Source organism: Pezoporus occidentalis, unplaced genomic scaffold (genome assembly GCF_034315485.1).
Source record: "Pezoporus occidentalis ecotype Australia unplaced genomic scaffold, CSIRO_AGI_Poc_V1 ctg16, whole genome shotgun sequence".
Classification (NCBI taxonomy): domain Eukaryota; kingdom Metazoa; phylum Chordata; class Aves; order Psittaciformes; family Psittacidae; genus Pezoporus; species Pezoporus occidentalis.
In genome coordinates, this window is record NW_026913425.1 from 3,590,147 (window position 1) to 3,606,569 (window position 16,423).

Below are 16,423 nucleotides of genomic sequence, written 5' to 3' on the forward strand. Positions count from 1 at the left end.
TCTGGGTTTTACAGTGCATGTCTGACAGCATGCATAACAGTTTATCAGTACTGGAATAACACTTGCCTCCCTGAGATACTGTGGTGGAGCATGAGTTTGAATTAGTTTAGATGTAGGTGTAGTCAGACTTAAAAATCTGCTCTGTGCTAATGCTTAATCTTATCAAGTTAAATAATCTAAAAAACTAAAAATAAAAAGACACACTTTTTATATGCTACCTTACTTAATTAACTGAGTTTATAGTGTATTTTTTAAAATTAGCATAGGTGCTTTTAAGAAAGGTGCAATAATGGAAGTGTTGTGGTATACCTTCTTTTTCGCTAGGCAAATATGGCTTATGTCTACCAAAGCAGAGAGGGGAAAAAAGGCAAATAGAGGTTTTTGCTATTAACTGTTTCCATGCCTCATTTATCTTACAAAGGCATTGCTTGTTCTTGAGTGATTAACTACTGTACAGGTACAGTATCAACAAACCTAAATGAATGCTTTTTTCCTCTGCTGTCTCAGAAAAGGAAATAGACAAGTCATCTTTGTTTTTCTCAGTATGGTGCTGCTAAATGGTTATTTTTGAATGGTTTCAAAATCAAGCTTTGGATAATTCTTGCCTTCTAAGCAGTATTCGTATTTGCTCATCATAACCATAAAGGCATGATTCTGCTGGGTGGCATAAAACTTCTATGAATCCTAGCAGCTGTATTGAACTCTTGAATGCTTTGCGCCCTCACTTAGAAGAGTTTCAATGGAAGCCTACATGTAGGAAACTGTGTTGTTTGGGGTTTGATAGAGGGATGTATCCAGGTTTTACTTAACTCAAATTGTCTTCAGAAGCATTCTTCTGTGCATGTCTTCCTACTATTTTCAGGAGACAAAAATGGTTTAAATTGCATAGAGGGATAATTGCCTGCTTGTCCCAAGATCCTTCTTGATCTTTTTCTCCCAAAGAAATAATAGTTCAAGCTTTGGATTTTAGCCTGTCATTCTTAAGGAGCGCGCTGCAGAAGAGTTAGGCTTATTTCTATAATCTCATGCTCTTCACGGGTTTAAGGGGATTGCTTGCAAGAGTTCATAGGTATCCTGTTTCTTGGTCTTAATTGAGGCTGGGTTGATCCCTTCCCCACCCAGCTCGACGTTTTTTACTTTTGCACATATTTCAGTTATCTGCCATTCTTTTACAGCTTCTTACAAAATTCAGTATCACTTTTCCTAGCTCATCATTAAACATTTGTATTATAAGACCTGGCTATGTTATTTTTTGTACTGTTAAGTGGTATAAAGTGTCTGCAGCTCAGAGGCACCTGGAGCCAAAACACCTTGTGTGAAACCTGCCCCAGGACAGGCAGAGCTTATTTTTCTTCAGTATTGTCAGGAAGCAGTGGTGTTGCTGAGCTGCCCTGCTGGGTTTCTGTGAAAAATGGTGCAGGCTTCCCAAGTTAACTCTCTGCAGCCAGGCTCTTGAAACATGAATGAGTGCATCAGTCTCCACACAGGTGCAACAGAATGTCCATAATTTCTATTGTTCCTCTTCATATTTTCACACACTCTCATTGTCTTTGAGTTTAGTAGTAGTGCATTGACCTTCTCTTAATACATGCAGCTTTCCTGCGCAGGTTATTGTAATAGCCTGTGTTTTGCATTCCCATAGCGTGCTTTGTTCCACCATGTTCTTCCTCTCACCAGCTGATTCCTATTTCTTTATTTTCTTTTTAACCGTATTTGCATAAAGATATGGATGTTTTACTGTTATTCTTCTTTCTCACAAACTTGCAACTGCTTCAGATTTATTTTTAGAATTTCACCTTATCTCTTCCTTGCATTTGCTTGTGGTTTAAGAACTTTCTGTTTATTGTTTCTTTTTATAGCTTCCTGTAAAGAAAAAAATCCTTAAACATAAATACGGGTTTGAAAACAAGGGAGACGATTGTTTTACAAAGTATAACTGACCAGCATGTTAGTCTCACATTTCAGGGACGCACACCTAATCTAAAGTAACCTGTCATGTTTGTTTGTTTTTTTTCCTACAAACTAACCAACTTGCCAAGAACCATTTAATACATTCTTACAATAACAGCTCATAAAGAACCCAAAATCTGGTATGCAAAAGTTTTTCCACATTTGGGGAAAGGAGCTATATTATTCTTGTTTTTCTTGCAGCATATTTCATTGCAGTTTGAACTGCTTTTAAGCTCTCATGCGTACAAGACAGTGTCTGTGGAACAGCAAAGAGAATCTGGTCTGTGCATATGCTACAAGCAGTATTTGGCTCCAGCATATGGCAAACGAGTACAATGTTATTGTGCAGCCATATTGCTGCATAGTTCCTGCAGTTTCTTATTTCAGCCTGCAGCTGGGAAACAAGATATTGTGTGTGTCACAGGTAGACAGACTCCTACTCCTCAAAATGCCTTAGATTTTTCTGGTAGTCATATGTTAACCCCCTGAAGTGACTACTGATGTTCCTCCTTTTTAACTATGTATTTTGGAAAAGCATTCAAGAGTTCAATACAATGTTAGACTGGATTCATAGAACTCTTACACCACACAGCAGACTCATACCCTTATGATCATGATTAGCAATTTCGAAAATTGCTTAGCATGGAGGAATTATCTGAAGCTTGATTTTGAAACCATTCAAATATAACTGTTCAGCAGGACCATACTGAGAAAACAAGGATGACTTGTCCATTTAGTTATCTTCTGCCTTTTATATTTCCTTCTTTGAATAGGATAGCAGATTTTGATTGTAGTGAAAAAGGAACAAAAGTACTTCTCTCCTTTCTTGGAAAAAACGTGCAGTAAACAAATGGGAATGTTCTTCTAGTCAATGACACAGTCCTTGAACATGAAAGAACATAACTGCTGTTCATCTCCTGCAGAAATTTGTGTAGGTATCTTCTAGTCCAGAGAAGGTAAGCCTGTGTATTTTGGTGAAAGATGTGTTTTCTAGTGCTCTATTCAGAACTACTCAGACAGCATCTTAAAATACTACTGCAAGAAGACTCAATAGCAAAGCAGGCATCACCAGCAGTGAGGATGTCACCAGCAATGAAGCCAGTGGCAACACTTCCACTATTAAAGTGTTACACTGTAAGTTTTTCCAGATATGAAAGTGAGCAACTGAGGTGGATCTTAGCCCTACAAGGGCAGAACCAGCAAGAGCACAGGGCACGAATTACATTTTGGAGAGGACAGCCTGCTGCCAAGAGGTTGCCACAGCACTGCCAGCAGCTCTGACACAGCTGCACACATGTACCAACAGGCCTCTGGACACATCCCCAGGAGAGTCTGCTTTAATAGTCTCTCATTTCTGTCCTGGAGGACAGAATGGATCAAAACCCTCTTTCTAGAGAGCTACAGAATAACGTAGAATTTGCAACAGAAATTTTGTCATCTCAAGTCAGTTGGTATTTTCACATCTTCAGTTCAGATGAGATTATTATCCAAATGATGAGTCAGTCCAGTTAAATCTTTTGGCATGTTCTATCTGTGCTGCAAGTGGACTGGACTCCACCAGAAACCTTTGAGAGCTTTTTGATTGTCTGTTACTCCTGTACTGTCTTGACAGCTCAGAGAATACACAGACAAAAGATATTCCAGGAGCAAGGACTGAAATGGCCCATTCAACCTGTTTGTGTTTTGTTTTCTGCCACGGAAAGCTGTGGTTTACCCTAGTGCAGAAACTGTAGTGTACACCAACCAGTGTAATTTTGGAATTTGTCCTGCACAAAATATTAAACAGATCTGTCCGCTGTTACTGTAGACAATGAATTAACCTTTAAAAGAAAAACAATACCGCAAAATAAATACCCCCTTACTTTTTTGAAGATGTATTCACTGAACACAGAGTAATGAATTTTGTGTCCAATTTCATGTAGAATTGTCTTCCCTGTCAGATAAGAAATGGGAACCTGCTGTGCTCATTTGCAATAGGTGCTAAATCGATGATCTCATGCATGTGTTTCAGACACTACTCATCCAGCAGTGCCTGGAGAATGTCAGGGTACTGGATGTGCATTGAAGCTGATTTGATTCCACTTCGATTTGTTCAGCGGATTGCTGAATTTGTAACAGACTTTTTTTTTTTTTTTTAACTTAGTGCTTTGAGATGATGATAGTTTTTGAAGTGCAGCTTTTTATATAGGTATCTTTACTGGTTAACGCTAAATAAAAAGAATTCTAGGCTCCCTTAATCTTTTCTCTGATATAATGAAAAATAGATAAATCTCATGATTCAACTTTTATTTGGGAAGAATAGAAAGAATGTTATTTGGGAAGAATGTTTCCAAGTGTTTTGTATTATGTATATATATATGTATACACAAGATAAAATTTTAACTGTGTTAAATAGCAAGATTTTAATGCATTATCAGAGGTCTGAAGCTTAGAAATGGGTAGTGGGAGTCATTGGAAAGCCTTAAGAAGTGCTTCATTAAGAACAAAACTCTGTGGGCAAAGAAAACCAGCTGAAAAGATTCTAGCATTCTCTACCTGTATGTTTTTGTCTTCTCCCTGTTGAGGTAGTCTGGTTTGATTTTTCTCTTTCTTTCTTTTCTCTCCCTTGATGCTTTGGACCAGTCTCATAACCACTCAATAGTGAGAGAGCATTTTGAAAAAGGCAAAAAAAAAAAAGCAGCAAACAAAAAAAAAAACCCAAACAAGCAAACAAACAGAACAAAACAAACAAACAAAAAAATCACCAAAACCAAACACCCCCCCCAAATGCCCACCAAAACCAACCAACCAAAAAACTCACCACCACCCCCCCCCCCCAAAAAAAAACAAAAAAAAACAAAACCAACCAATCAAACAAACAAAAAAAAACAAACAAAAAGGTTTGCTCAGTATATTCCATTTTAGGCTGAAATGGTTTTGAGTATTTGATTACTTTGCTGACTTACTAATTCTGTAGTCTTAACTTTACCCAATAACCAGAGATCAGCAGAAGAACAAGTTCTGCCCGCTTGAGGTAGAGATAAGTGTACAGCTACATAAACTAGGAAGTTTGTTCCAGTTCTGTCTTTTCCAACCTTGTTGATTCTATGATTCTGTGTTTGAGGAAGGTACTGTGAACGGGAGTGCATGTGAATGGTGGCACTGTGTGCAGCTTAAAGCTGTTAAACTAGGAGACCTTTTTGGAATTCACGAGATTCTGAGTAAAATTCTGATAAATGTTTAAATAAATGTCTGGTCTGCATGACCATATTTTCTTTTCATTTATAATGCTGCTGATGATTTATGCAGATCTGTTTAATTTTGAGATGAGTTGGGTGTTTAAGATAGCATTTATTAAGGAATGGAAGATAAAATTTATAATATGAAATCACATATGTTAAAGAACCAACTAATGCTAACAATTGCCATTATCAATTTACAAAATGCAGTGCACTGTTTAGAATTGTTTTGAAACAATTCCAGAGGAGGGCCATGAGGATGATTAGGGGGCTTGAGCACCTCCCATACGAAGAAAGGCTGAGAAAGTTGGGGCTTTTCAGCCTGGAGAAGAGAAGGCTGCGTGGAGACCTCATAGCAGCCTTCCAGTATCTGAAGGGGGCCTACAAGGATGCTGGAGAGGGACTCTTCATGAGGGACTGCAGCAACAGGATAAGGGGTAATGGGCTTAAGCTTAAACAGGGGAAGTTTAGATTGGATATAACAAGAAAGTTCTTTACTGTGAGGGTGGTGAGGCACTGGAATGGGTTGCCCAAGGAATTTGGGCAGGCTCCATCCCTGGCAGTGTTCAAGGCCAGGGACTTGAGCAACCTGGTCTAGTGGGAGGTGACCTTGCCCGTAGCAGGAGAAATGGAACTAGATGATCTTAAGATCCTTGACAACCCTAACCATTCTATAATTCTGTGAAACAGCAAGCTGCATGATAGACACTTAATGAAACTGTTTCTTGTACTGTGTATGTACACTGTATTTTTAATTCTGAAGTTCTATTATAAAGAAGTTCTATTTATATAGAGCTTGAAATGTGACAAGGAGATGTAATAGGTAATCATATATTCAGATATCATATTTAAAATCCAGTTATGTTTGGAGCTTACAAAGCAGATAGATTTTCTTAAAGCTAGTAATATGCAGTGACTTTTTCTTAGTAATAGATTTCTATCTAGCTATTGTGAGATCTTCAGGTACATAGGTTTGATTTTGATTTATTTGTATTTCCCAGTGGGGAAGACATAACCAAGAACTTTCTACCTCTTGGCAATAGTACAATCGGATGCCACATATCCCTAATTTGTAGGCTGCGTTTGCTTTCAAAGGATTAATGTCAGTGAAAGCTTAAATGAAAATGTACCAACCCAAGACCTGAAAAGGCTGGCTGTCTGTCCTGAAGTAAGTCCACTCCCTATAGCCTTGTGGGACCAGCTGAATATCTATTATTGTCTTAATGCTTCATTCTTTTCAATAAGGTGTGCATATGGGCAGAATCATCCTCTATAGGTGTCATGACTGAAGTTATGTTCTCTGAAGTACAAGGAGAGAAGACTAGAGAAGGCTAGTTCTAGATGTGGCTTTGTTTCTTTGCAGGTGAATTTGTATTGCCTGATACAGTGAGCAAGCTGCTATGGCATGCTGTTATGGGAATTATAATTTTCAACAGTGAATTTTGTAGGAAAAAATTACAGTTTAATAACAATTTTTTTCCTCATTGACCAGGAAAATCAAAGTTACTTTTGGAGATACGATCATTTCATTTGGTATCATTTGTCTATGGCCATACTTGGTAGAGAAGAAGTACCTTTGCAGGCAGTGTGTTAGGGCTGGAGAGTGAAAGTGACAGAGGAATAGCTGAGGTTCGTGTTTGAAAGATGACAAGAAAAGCAGCTGGCACAGGTCCAGTTTTAGTTTGCACCATTAAGTGCTGCTGTGACGCAAACTGCAGGACATTAGTAGCAGAAAGGTGATAGAGGGTTTTCAGAGAAAGTGAAGCTGAGAAAACTACAGATGGCTTTTGCCTCTAGCTCTTTTCAGCTTTTAAAAATTTGTATTAGTTATTCATTTTCACAGTTGTATACATTTTAAGAATAGAGAAGGATTGCTATCAATACTTAGTCTAGCAAGTCAAAATGCGTAAAACAAGCCAGAATTTTGTATGTGGCTCAGCTTGTAGAAGTATGTCCTATCTCGTCTTCAGAATTGAATCCAGTTGCTAAAATTAGTCATCTGTCTCTTTTTGTTTCTTGCTCCAAATGGGGTTTCCAGAATTTGAATTATTAGTCTGGATTTTTCCAAGCTCTTTTCAGTGAGCTTCCATTTTAAAGTTTACGGATCCTGACTGAACACAGCATACCTGTACTTATACTGCATGAAATATGCAGTATAAGAAACATCTCAATTCAGTTCTTTTCTCATGGCCATGATTAGATGGTTAGCCATTAACAGCATTTAAAGCTCATGTTCATTAGATGTTCATAGAGATCCTGCACTTTTTTTCAAATTTACTGTTGTACATTGTGCCCAGATATTTCCAATATATGCACACCTTTCCAGTATAGGAACATGGCAGCTCTGATCCATCACAACCATTTTCAGTTACCTTGAGTCACTGTTGGTTCTCCTTAGCTCCAATACAATGAAAAGTCAGTATTTGTTTAATAAAAGTGTTCCTGTCAAGCACATGTTTGTGTGTATTACTGTGCTGAGCTGCTCATCTGTATTGATTATTTCTGAAGGATGTTTCGCTTGCAGTTTCAATTAAGAGGAGCAGAAATGAATACATATGTTCTGAAATAGGATAGGTTCTCTGTCTTATCTGTCACTGATCTTGTAGCTGGGTAGTTTCTTGAGCTTTCTGGCCTGGATCCAAGTGCATCCTGTTCTGCCGAAAGTGTGTCCTTTGTGTGCTGAGGGAATGTTACAAATCATGAAACTGGGGAACAGACAATACTTGTGAGGTGACTTGCTAACTGGTGGCTCTCTGAAGGTAGTGACTGATGTAGAAGTTCGTTTACAGACATGCAGTGAGCAGCAGTGCAAACGTCACTGGGTCCTTCCTGCTCACAAAGGGCAGCCCTCAGGTGCACAGCCTTAGGTCTTGCCTCGGGAGAAAAATAAACACCAGGGTGTTCAGACAGTTCAGACAGGCTGCAGGTCCATAACCTTTGTGGTTGCTCTGCTAATGCAGCCACAACTGTGAAAGCAGATATGGCACCGTTTCCTTTTGAGAATTAACTAAGCAGTGTTTTCTTCATACAAGGAACCAAGGCTGTTTGCCAGGGTGTCTGCTTCGCCTAAGGCAAATGAGGGTCAGAGTAGGATGTCCTATGTTGACCTAACTTCAACAGGCACCTGCAATAGGTGCCTTTTTCTTAAGCTTGTTTGTCCAAACCAGCTTCTCTTCCCTTCAGTTTGAGAGACTGCTACTTCCTTACAGTCCTTGCATCTTTGATCTGCTGTTTGTGAGGCTTTTCCTGTCTTAGTATTGTCTTTTTAGTAAGCAATTCTCTAGAGTTTGCTAAGAAGTGGCATAACTGAGTCATTCTTTCCTTTCCTGCTTATTTTTCTCACCAGCCTCATATTAAACAATAACCAATATATTAGTATAATAAATATCTTAACACAGTATTCATAAATTATTAAAAGCAGTTCCAAATCTGTCATGGGAGTGAATTGCTTTTTACAGCAAGATCAGATTCCAAGTTTTTCTGGGCTGATGCTTCAGCTCAAGCACACACTATTAACTATTTAAACAGCTAAAGCTGAGCTTCCTTTTAAAGTAAAAAGCCTTCGTGTAAAAATAGGAAGGATTTGTTTGCTACCAAATGTTAGTAGTACTTTACTTCTGACTTCCCGTTTTCCTCCTAACCACTCTTTCTCTCTCACCAAACCCCTTTAGAAGCTGTAGTTTTCAGTCGTTAGAAGTAATTGCAACGCAATGAATATTTGTGTCCTCTTGACGGAGGTGATATTGTAGGTCTCCAAGAAAGGGGGCTTCAGGTGGGACTCCTGAAGACTGAGACTTCTGTGAGCTAGTGAGGAATCAAAGTAGGAAAGGAAACTCATTATTCCACTCCCAGTTGGTAAATTCCTGAGCAGTTAGGCCATCACTAATTGTAGCCAAGATTGCTCCCTTAGTGATGATTTTTGATGTGATGTGTAATTTTCTCTTGAGATAGCAACAATAGAAATACTACACGTTAGCTTTTTTCTGAGCCTTGTAGGTTTTAATAAATTTGGGAATTGCAAAAGATCTCGAGTAAGTTTTCAAAACTCAACATAATGGCTGTAAGTTTGAGGAATTTTGTAAGTCAATAAATACAGAACAATGAAACAAATCTCCTGCTTGAGAATTTGCGGTTCAGAGGAGATGCTGGAAATCCAAGTTAGCTTGATCTCCTCTTAGTGGGGGGGCAATAAGTAAAGTTTTGTCTGGATGAGGGAAGAGGGAAATGAATCCTGTATTTAAACCTCCCCTGCAGTTGGTCTGAAAATTTGGAAACTCTCATTCTTCTAGTGATATTTCAGTGAGGTATTGGCCCAGTTAAAGTCAGTGGGAGTTTTGCCATGCCTTTTAATGAGGTCAGAAAGAGAATAGTACATTTCAACTGCTTTTTTTTTTAAGCTTGGAAATAAGTTTTATATTCCTTTCATTCACACAGTGGTGTATTCTAGAAACAAATCCACCTGTATTTAGATGACATTTTCCATAGCATGATAGAAAAAGCCCACTTGCAGGATAGGATGGAATAAGAATCTCACACAACCTCAGGAAAACAGTGATTGTCAGCATGGGGGGGCGTATGTTTTTTATTTTTTTATCTGTTGGCATACATAGAAATTGGGCATTTGGATGCATGAGGGATAGTTTAATTTAAGATTTTACATTTAAAAGCTCTGCCTTTGGTAGGAAAAGGCTGAAGTAAACAGGACGTAATTCGAATGAATGGAAATAGGAATGGAAATGGCAAGGAAATAGGGATCTGATTAGAATAATTCAGTGAGCTTTAACTATTTTGCAAAATGTTTCAGTTATATTTCACATTTTGCATTGTGCCAACAGGAACAAGACATGACATACTGTAACTCTACATTCCTTTTATAAGTGAAATGCATCTGTCTATGAACAGAGTATGGCATGTTTTCAACAGCTTGTCACAATAATGCACTCATTAATATGCCTGTGCAGGTTTATAGCGTTTAAATATTTATGAGATATGCAAATATTTGTTCTCCTTTAATTCAAAAGTGATGACTAATCAAAGCTTTCCTTTCTGTTCTTTAAGTAAAAAGCTCTGCTCTGGAACGTTGTTTCAGTAGGAAATAATTTCATGAAAATATGAAGGTGGATGGAGGGGAGGGTATCTTTTGCTTATTCCCTGATGTTTGTCTGAATCTGTGTAATCACTTCAGCTTTAAAGCAACTTCTCTTCTTTTGTTATATGACCCTGAATATTTTTGATGACTTTGAAATGTGTTGCATTTAAAAAACAAAACAAAGACACACTGAAGTATGCAAGTGTCCTTCTCTCTTCTCAGTCCAGGTGCTTCCCGTGGTATGTACTCAGAAACCAGAAACTAGTGCCAGCAGAGCTCCTTGTGGTCTAAGAGAAAACTTACTCCAAATCTTTTGGGAAAACTTGTCTTTCTTTAGGTACTGATCCTTGTCCCTGTTCTCTTTGACAGGGAAATGTGATTAACATACCTTTTCTTACATTTGCAAATCACCTGTAAGTGTTGGGGATAGAAATGCAGAGGTGAACCTTCAGCAAGATGGATTGGTGCCATCTCCTGAGAAATGCTGCTTGGTGTCTGGTCCACTACTTTGAAAATTACATGGAAGTCAGCTGTAGCCTTCCCTCTCCTTCTGGACAGCAGCTTCTGGAAGAATGCACCTCCTGTGAGGGGACCAGCTGGGAGGAGAAGTTTATTTACTCACAGTTATCACTCCCCCAGAAAATGAATACTCTCTAATGCCCATCCCACACCATCCAAGCGTTCTTCCTTCTGCCTCCACAGTTTGGTGGCTGCTTTACTATGATAGGGAGGGTGAGCTCACAGTTAACTTGTCCAGGAATACCTAGGGATGGAAGATGCATAAAGTGGAAGCTCATGTCGACCTGGGTGGGAGTCAGCTTGAGGTAATTGAGTCTTAGTGTGTGAGCCTCTTTCTGTTTGTTTTAAATAGTTAGTCTGCAAGCATCAACATAAATAGGAATCACTTCCACTCTTGCAGTTCAAAGCATTTTCACAGTGTTTATAACTGCTAATGAACAATGTTTCAGAGAAAGCAGAACCCAGGCCTCTAAGATTTGCACATTTGGGGTTATGAGATGCTCAAGCTTGTGTATTGTAAACAAGGTTTAGGAACTCCTCTGTGTAGCTGTACTTTGGACTGTAGCAAGCTTTAGAAGAAGATGTCTAATTGTGCCTAGATTTATTTTACAAACTGGGACCGTTTCAGCAGTCTGTGTGGCATTGTATCCAACTGTTTGTTTAAGACAAGCCAAAGCCACTTATCGAAAGATGATTCATTCTCAGTCTTGAGCTGACAGAACAAGGCTGGGAAGGGCGAAAACTGAATTATAGGGTTTAGCCTGAGCCCATCTTCAGTCAAACCATGAGGGGAACATGAAAGACTGGCCCTAACATTGTTCTGGAAAGTATTTATGGGTCTCTTGTACGTTGCTTGTAGGACACCTTTTTAAAACAAACAGCTGTGGTATGTGACTGACTCAGAGTTGAACTTTGCAGCTGTTCCTTCCTGTCTGCCTGGTATGCCAAAGGAAGACCCTGCAGCTCAACATCTCTAATATCAAAATGTGAATTTAAATATTATAATTTTATATTTATATAATTATTCAGCTTCTGACTTCTTGGGTTTGGCAGTGTAAGCAAAATGGAGGCAAGTATGTTTCTTTATCTAGTTCAGAAAAATAGATGTTATTTATTTACTTTGCATATAGCAGTGTTGTATAGGAAAAGTTAACAGCTGAATAGTATTAGCTAGAAATGTGAAAATACAACTTGAGACAGTGTATCTGGCTGTCAGAAGTTCTCTGTCAAAGAGGAAGAAAGTTTTGCTGATATTTTAAGATGGTTTGTTTTCTTAGTGTAAACAACCAAAAGATTTTTGCATTCAGGGACTCAGTTTTATTCTCTCTGAATGCAGTGAGGATCTGATGTTCTCACTGACATCTTTTCACTGTGTTAGTCTTCACTTGAGGCAGAGCCTGCCCATGAGCATGATTCAGAGACCAGAGTAAATAAGGCTGAATATTTGTTTTGACCTGTCCAAAAGCTGTGCATCTGGGGAACGATGGTTGGGTGGGATGGTACTGCTGAGACCCTCACACTGGGGAGCTGCTGTGGTGTGCAGCTTATGTGAGTGCTTGTATGCGGGACTGTTTTTCTCTTGGGGCACCCACTTCCACAGCTGTACAGTTGAATGCAATAGGGGGAGGCCCAAATGACTAAGGGGCAAGCTTACTTTTTGTAGTCTGCTTCCTCAGAATTATTTTGAATGAATTAATACCAAAGGGGTTAAAGAACCATGTATATTTTGAGTTTGGGCTGTCAAAGCAAAATAGTCGGAAAGTGGATATTGAGTGCCGTGCTGTGAAGAACATACAGTTCTGTCATGGAAGAAACTTGTTAAAGGTTTTCAAGCTTGCAAGGGCCTAGCTTGAGTTTCTCTGTTGAGCAAAAATGGAAGAAACAGGGCAAGCAGAGTGCTGAAGGGAAGCTTCATAAGTGCAGTCATCTAGCTGGAAAGGCTCCCATGCACAAACATGCTGTCGGAGTTGCTTGAGAACTGGATAGGTTCATTTGGAGACTCAAGGTGTGGAATGAGTTGGACAGAAAAGAGTTACACAAGTGTGACTGAACTGTAACTTATCTTCACGACTTTAGGTGCAGTCTTTCCTTGCTCACAAATAAGGAGTGGCCCTGCCCCTCCTCTCATCCATGTGCCATACTACTTTTTCTGTTTCTGTCTGCTCATGAAAACAAGTTGTGTTTGTGTGGCCCCTGCCCCTCTTCTGGTCTTGCCATACTACTTCATATGTTTCTGTCATCTGCTCACAAAAAGGAGTTGTAGGTGAGTTGCACTCCCATGCAAAGGAATCACTAGCGCAAGAATAAATTTAAGCAGTTCACCCATGAATAAAGGTACATTGCTCTGGAGATACATTTTGTATCATAAATGACTAGTTACCTGGCAAAAGCTGAATTGTGAAGGTTTCATTGGAAAGTGAGATATAATCTATTGAAATGTAGTTACTAATGACATTGACTAACTTTTCAGTGCTGTGAATTTTCCCTGTGTTGCAAAACAGGGAAGTATGTGTTCCAGTGAAGTCCTGAGATTTGACATGACCTCCATATCATCTTTAGACAGGCTGTTTTGCTTATGCAGTGACTTTTCTGAAGATACTCTGTTTTAAAATGTTACTGTAATTTATTAATGGGCTTGCATTTCATATGGAAAAGAAGCCCATGGTTTGGTCTTTTCTTCTGATTCTAATATAGCATCCCATATTTGTTGTCAGTGCCATGTCTTTATGGCTGTCAGTGTTCATCTGCAGTTTCCACCTACTTAGGTAAATATAAACTTTGTTCTCATCTGTATTCAATAAACAGTGTTTTCTGTTCAGCAGGTACAGAGTAAGCAGTAACAGCTATGATGTGTGTTCAAGTCCTATGTCTCTTGCACCTTAATTAAAATCCTTGAAGTACAAAGGTGAGGAGTTCATATGGGTGCGGTACTTGCACAGAAATACAGATTCCAACTCTGCAGATTTGGAATTTCTCTTACAAAATTCAAGACATTTTCTATTAAATTCTCTTCAATTGTGCAGATGACATAAGAAGAATGTAGGTTTGCAGTGGACATTTCTTACATTCCAATTGTTATTTAAAGTGGAAATACTGAGAGAATTAACTTTTTGGGGGCAGGTTGATGCTTCATCTCTCTGTTATTACAAAGGGTGTATGCAAGTCAGCAGTATGTCAGGTTGCTTGAAATCTTCAGTTTTTCCTCCCCAGAATGGAAACTGAGCTGAACTGTTATCTCTGTGTGGCTAAAAGCACAACTAAATATGTTTTGCCTTTTTCAAGGCAATGCGATTATATTGAACTAAGAGTGACAAAATTCAGTTGTTGCAGAGCAGCTTCAGTCTGTGTGTTTGCTAATACCAAAGGAGTCTGCAGATCTAGACAAGGAAGACAAATATGGATAAAATCTTGAGGATGATTCACTACAACTACTACAGAAGGGAGTAGATATTGCTGGATGAAATTCTGAATGTGTTGAAGTTGTGGGTGTGTGTTTTGTTTCACATGCAGTGGTACTAGGATTCAACCATTGGGCTCTAGACTCCTAAGAAATAAATACCAAACCCATGACAAAGCTGAAAAAAAACCTGGGAATGTCTGTTTTCCTGGCATCTGCTGACCCCTTTGTGCTTGGCAGCAGTCCAGCAGTGAGGTCCAGATCTGGTTCTCGACTCTCTGGTCTCCAGTTCAATGTTGGTATTTTGCTTTTTGTGAGGAAAACTTGGAAGTGCTACGTTCTCATCACAGAGGGAGTAACATGAGTGCATTTCCTGCTCCCACCCTTGCTTTCAGGTGACAGAGTTTCAGTTCAAGCACAGAGGTATGTGCGATGACCCATTTGTTATTTTGAGGCCAATATTTGGGTACAAGTTGGAAGTACAGTGATCTCTGATTGCCTCTTGCATTAAGGTAAGTGTAACTCTGGGAATATCATCAGCTACTGTTCAAAGGCAGCATAAAGGCTTGGGTAAAGCCCTGGGAAGGGGGGAATTCAGAGGAGTCAGGAAGCTCCAGGGTGACTGGCAGCCGCTCTTACTGGGGCTCTTGGCCACTTGGCAGCAACTGGGGTGTTTTTCCTCAGATTCCTGTTTACGGTGGTGTTAAGTCTCCAGAGACTGCCGGTGGTTGCATCAGTTCAAGATGAGTTGTGTGACATACCTGCAGGCAAAATGCTTTTCTGAATCAGTGGTGCAAACCTGGATACAGAACTCAGGGAAGCACTCTTCCTGCAAAACTCAGGCTTCAAAGCGATGGGCTGTGTCACCACATAGCAGGGTGGGCTGTCCCAGCTGTAGTCCTGTTTGCCTCCTCTTGAGGATGGTGCTCGCTCAGCTGCAGTCAGTACAAGGTTGGAAGGTTGGAACAAGGTTCCTTCATTGCCCTTTGCACCCAGGTGCCCATGGCCCACGGAGCTGTGCCTGGTTTCTGTCCTGAAGTCGTGACGTGCTGCCTTCCCGAGCTGAAGGCAGGAGCTGTGCATCTGTGAAATGCTTAAACATGTACAAGTATTTTGCTGAGTGTAACTGCCAGCAATCTCAGTGATTTCTACCAGAGGAAGATGATGGTTTTCTGGTAGGAGTGGGTGGGACCACTGGGTGTGACTGAGACCTTTGCTTGAGAAGTGCTTGGCAAACACCCACAGTGGGATGGGGCAGAGCAGATACCGTAAGTACTGCTGGGCAGCCAGAGGTTAATCACTCTGCTGGGACAAACCCAGGAGGTTTCCAGCAGGCTCTCCTTAACTGGCCCTTGTTAGAGCGGTTGCATTTTGATGTGGATCTGCACTAGATCTTGGCTCTTTGTGGGGGTGGAAATGAAGACTTTTTCTCACTGCTGATGTGTTGTCTCTTTTTTTCCTGTAGGTGTGTGATGTCAAACAGTGGGCAGTCCTTGCAGCCTCCCCCGCCAGCCTGCAACATCATGTGCCAGTATGAATATTAAGAAAGAAGAGTGTACTTCAGAGCTCAGCATCCCAGAAAGAAAAAAGGAGGAACAGAAAGAACAAATAACTGCACTGCTTGCAAAACTTGGGGCCGTTTACTTTTTCTTCTGAGAAGTATCATCTAGGCATCTCTGAGACAGCTGAAAAAGCAGGCAGAACAGTTACTGCGATTTTCTTAGAGTCCTTTTTTTCTTTTTTTAACTTAAATTTTTCCTCCCCTTGTGCCTGGATTTTAAGACCATCAGCTGCACTGATCACAGGCACTGGACACCAATATGTGTCATGTCATTGTAACGTGTCGGTCAATGCTGTGGACTCTCCTGAGTATTGTGGTGGCTTTTGCAGAGCTCATAGCTTTCATGAGCGCAGACTGGCTGATCGGCAAAGCAAAGCCTTCAAGCTCTGAGGATGTGGACAACAGAACAGGGGGGTCACAGGAACCTTACCGTCCGACTCTGGGCATCTATGGGCGCTGCACCAGAATCTCCCACATGCAGTTTTCTAGACGAGACACACTTTGTGGTCCTTACGCCGAAAACTTCAATGAGATTGCCAGTGGGTTCTGGCAGGCAACTGCTATTTTCCTAGCTGTGGGAATCATGATTCTCTGTGCCGTGGCATTTGTGTCTGTCTTTACTATGTGTGTGCAGAGTATTATGAAGAAAAGCATTTTTAATGTCTGTGGGCTGCTACAAGGGATTGCAG

The 16,423-nt window shown here is 40.1% G+C and overlaps 1 protein-coding gene across 5 annotated transcripts in view; it reads left to right on the forward strand.

Annotated features, from left to right (window-relative positions):
* The window catches only part of LHFPL2 (LHFPL tetraspan subfamily member 2), a 132,632-nt gene that overhangs the window by 98,256 nt on the left and 17,953 nt on the right, over window positions 1–16,423 (forward strand). For all 5 annotated transcript variants that reach the window (XM_062612432.1, XM_062612433.1, XM_062612431.1 and 2 more), the window contains one exon: window positions 15,639–16,423. In XM_062612432.1, coding sequence (XP_062468416.1) covers window positions 15,994–16,423 — 430 coding nt within the window. In that variant the 5' untranslated portion in view covers window positions 15,639–15,993. The remainder of the gene's footprint in view (window positions 1–15,638) is intronic.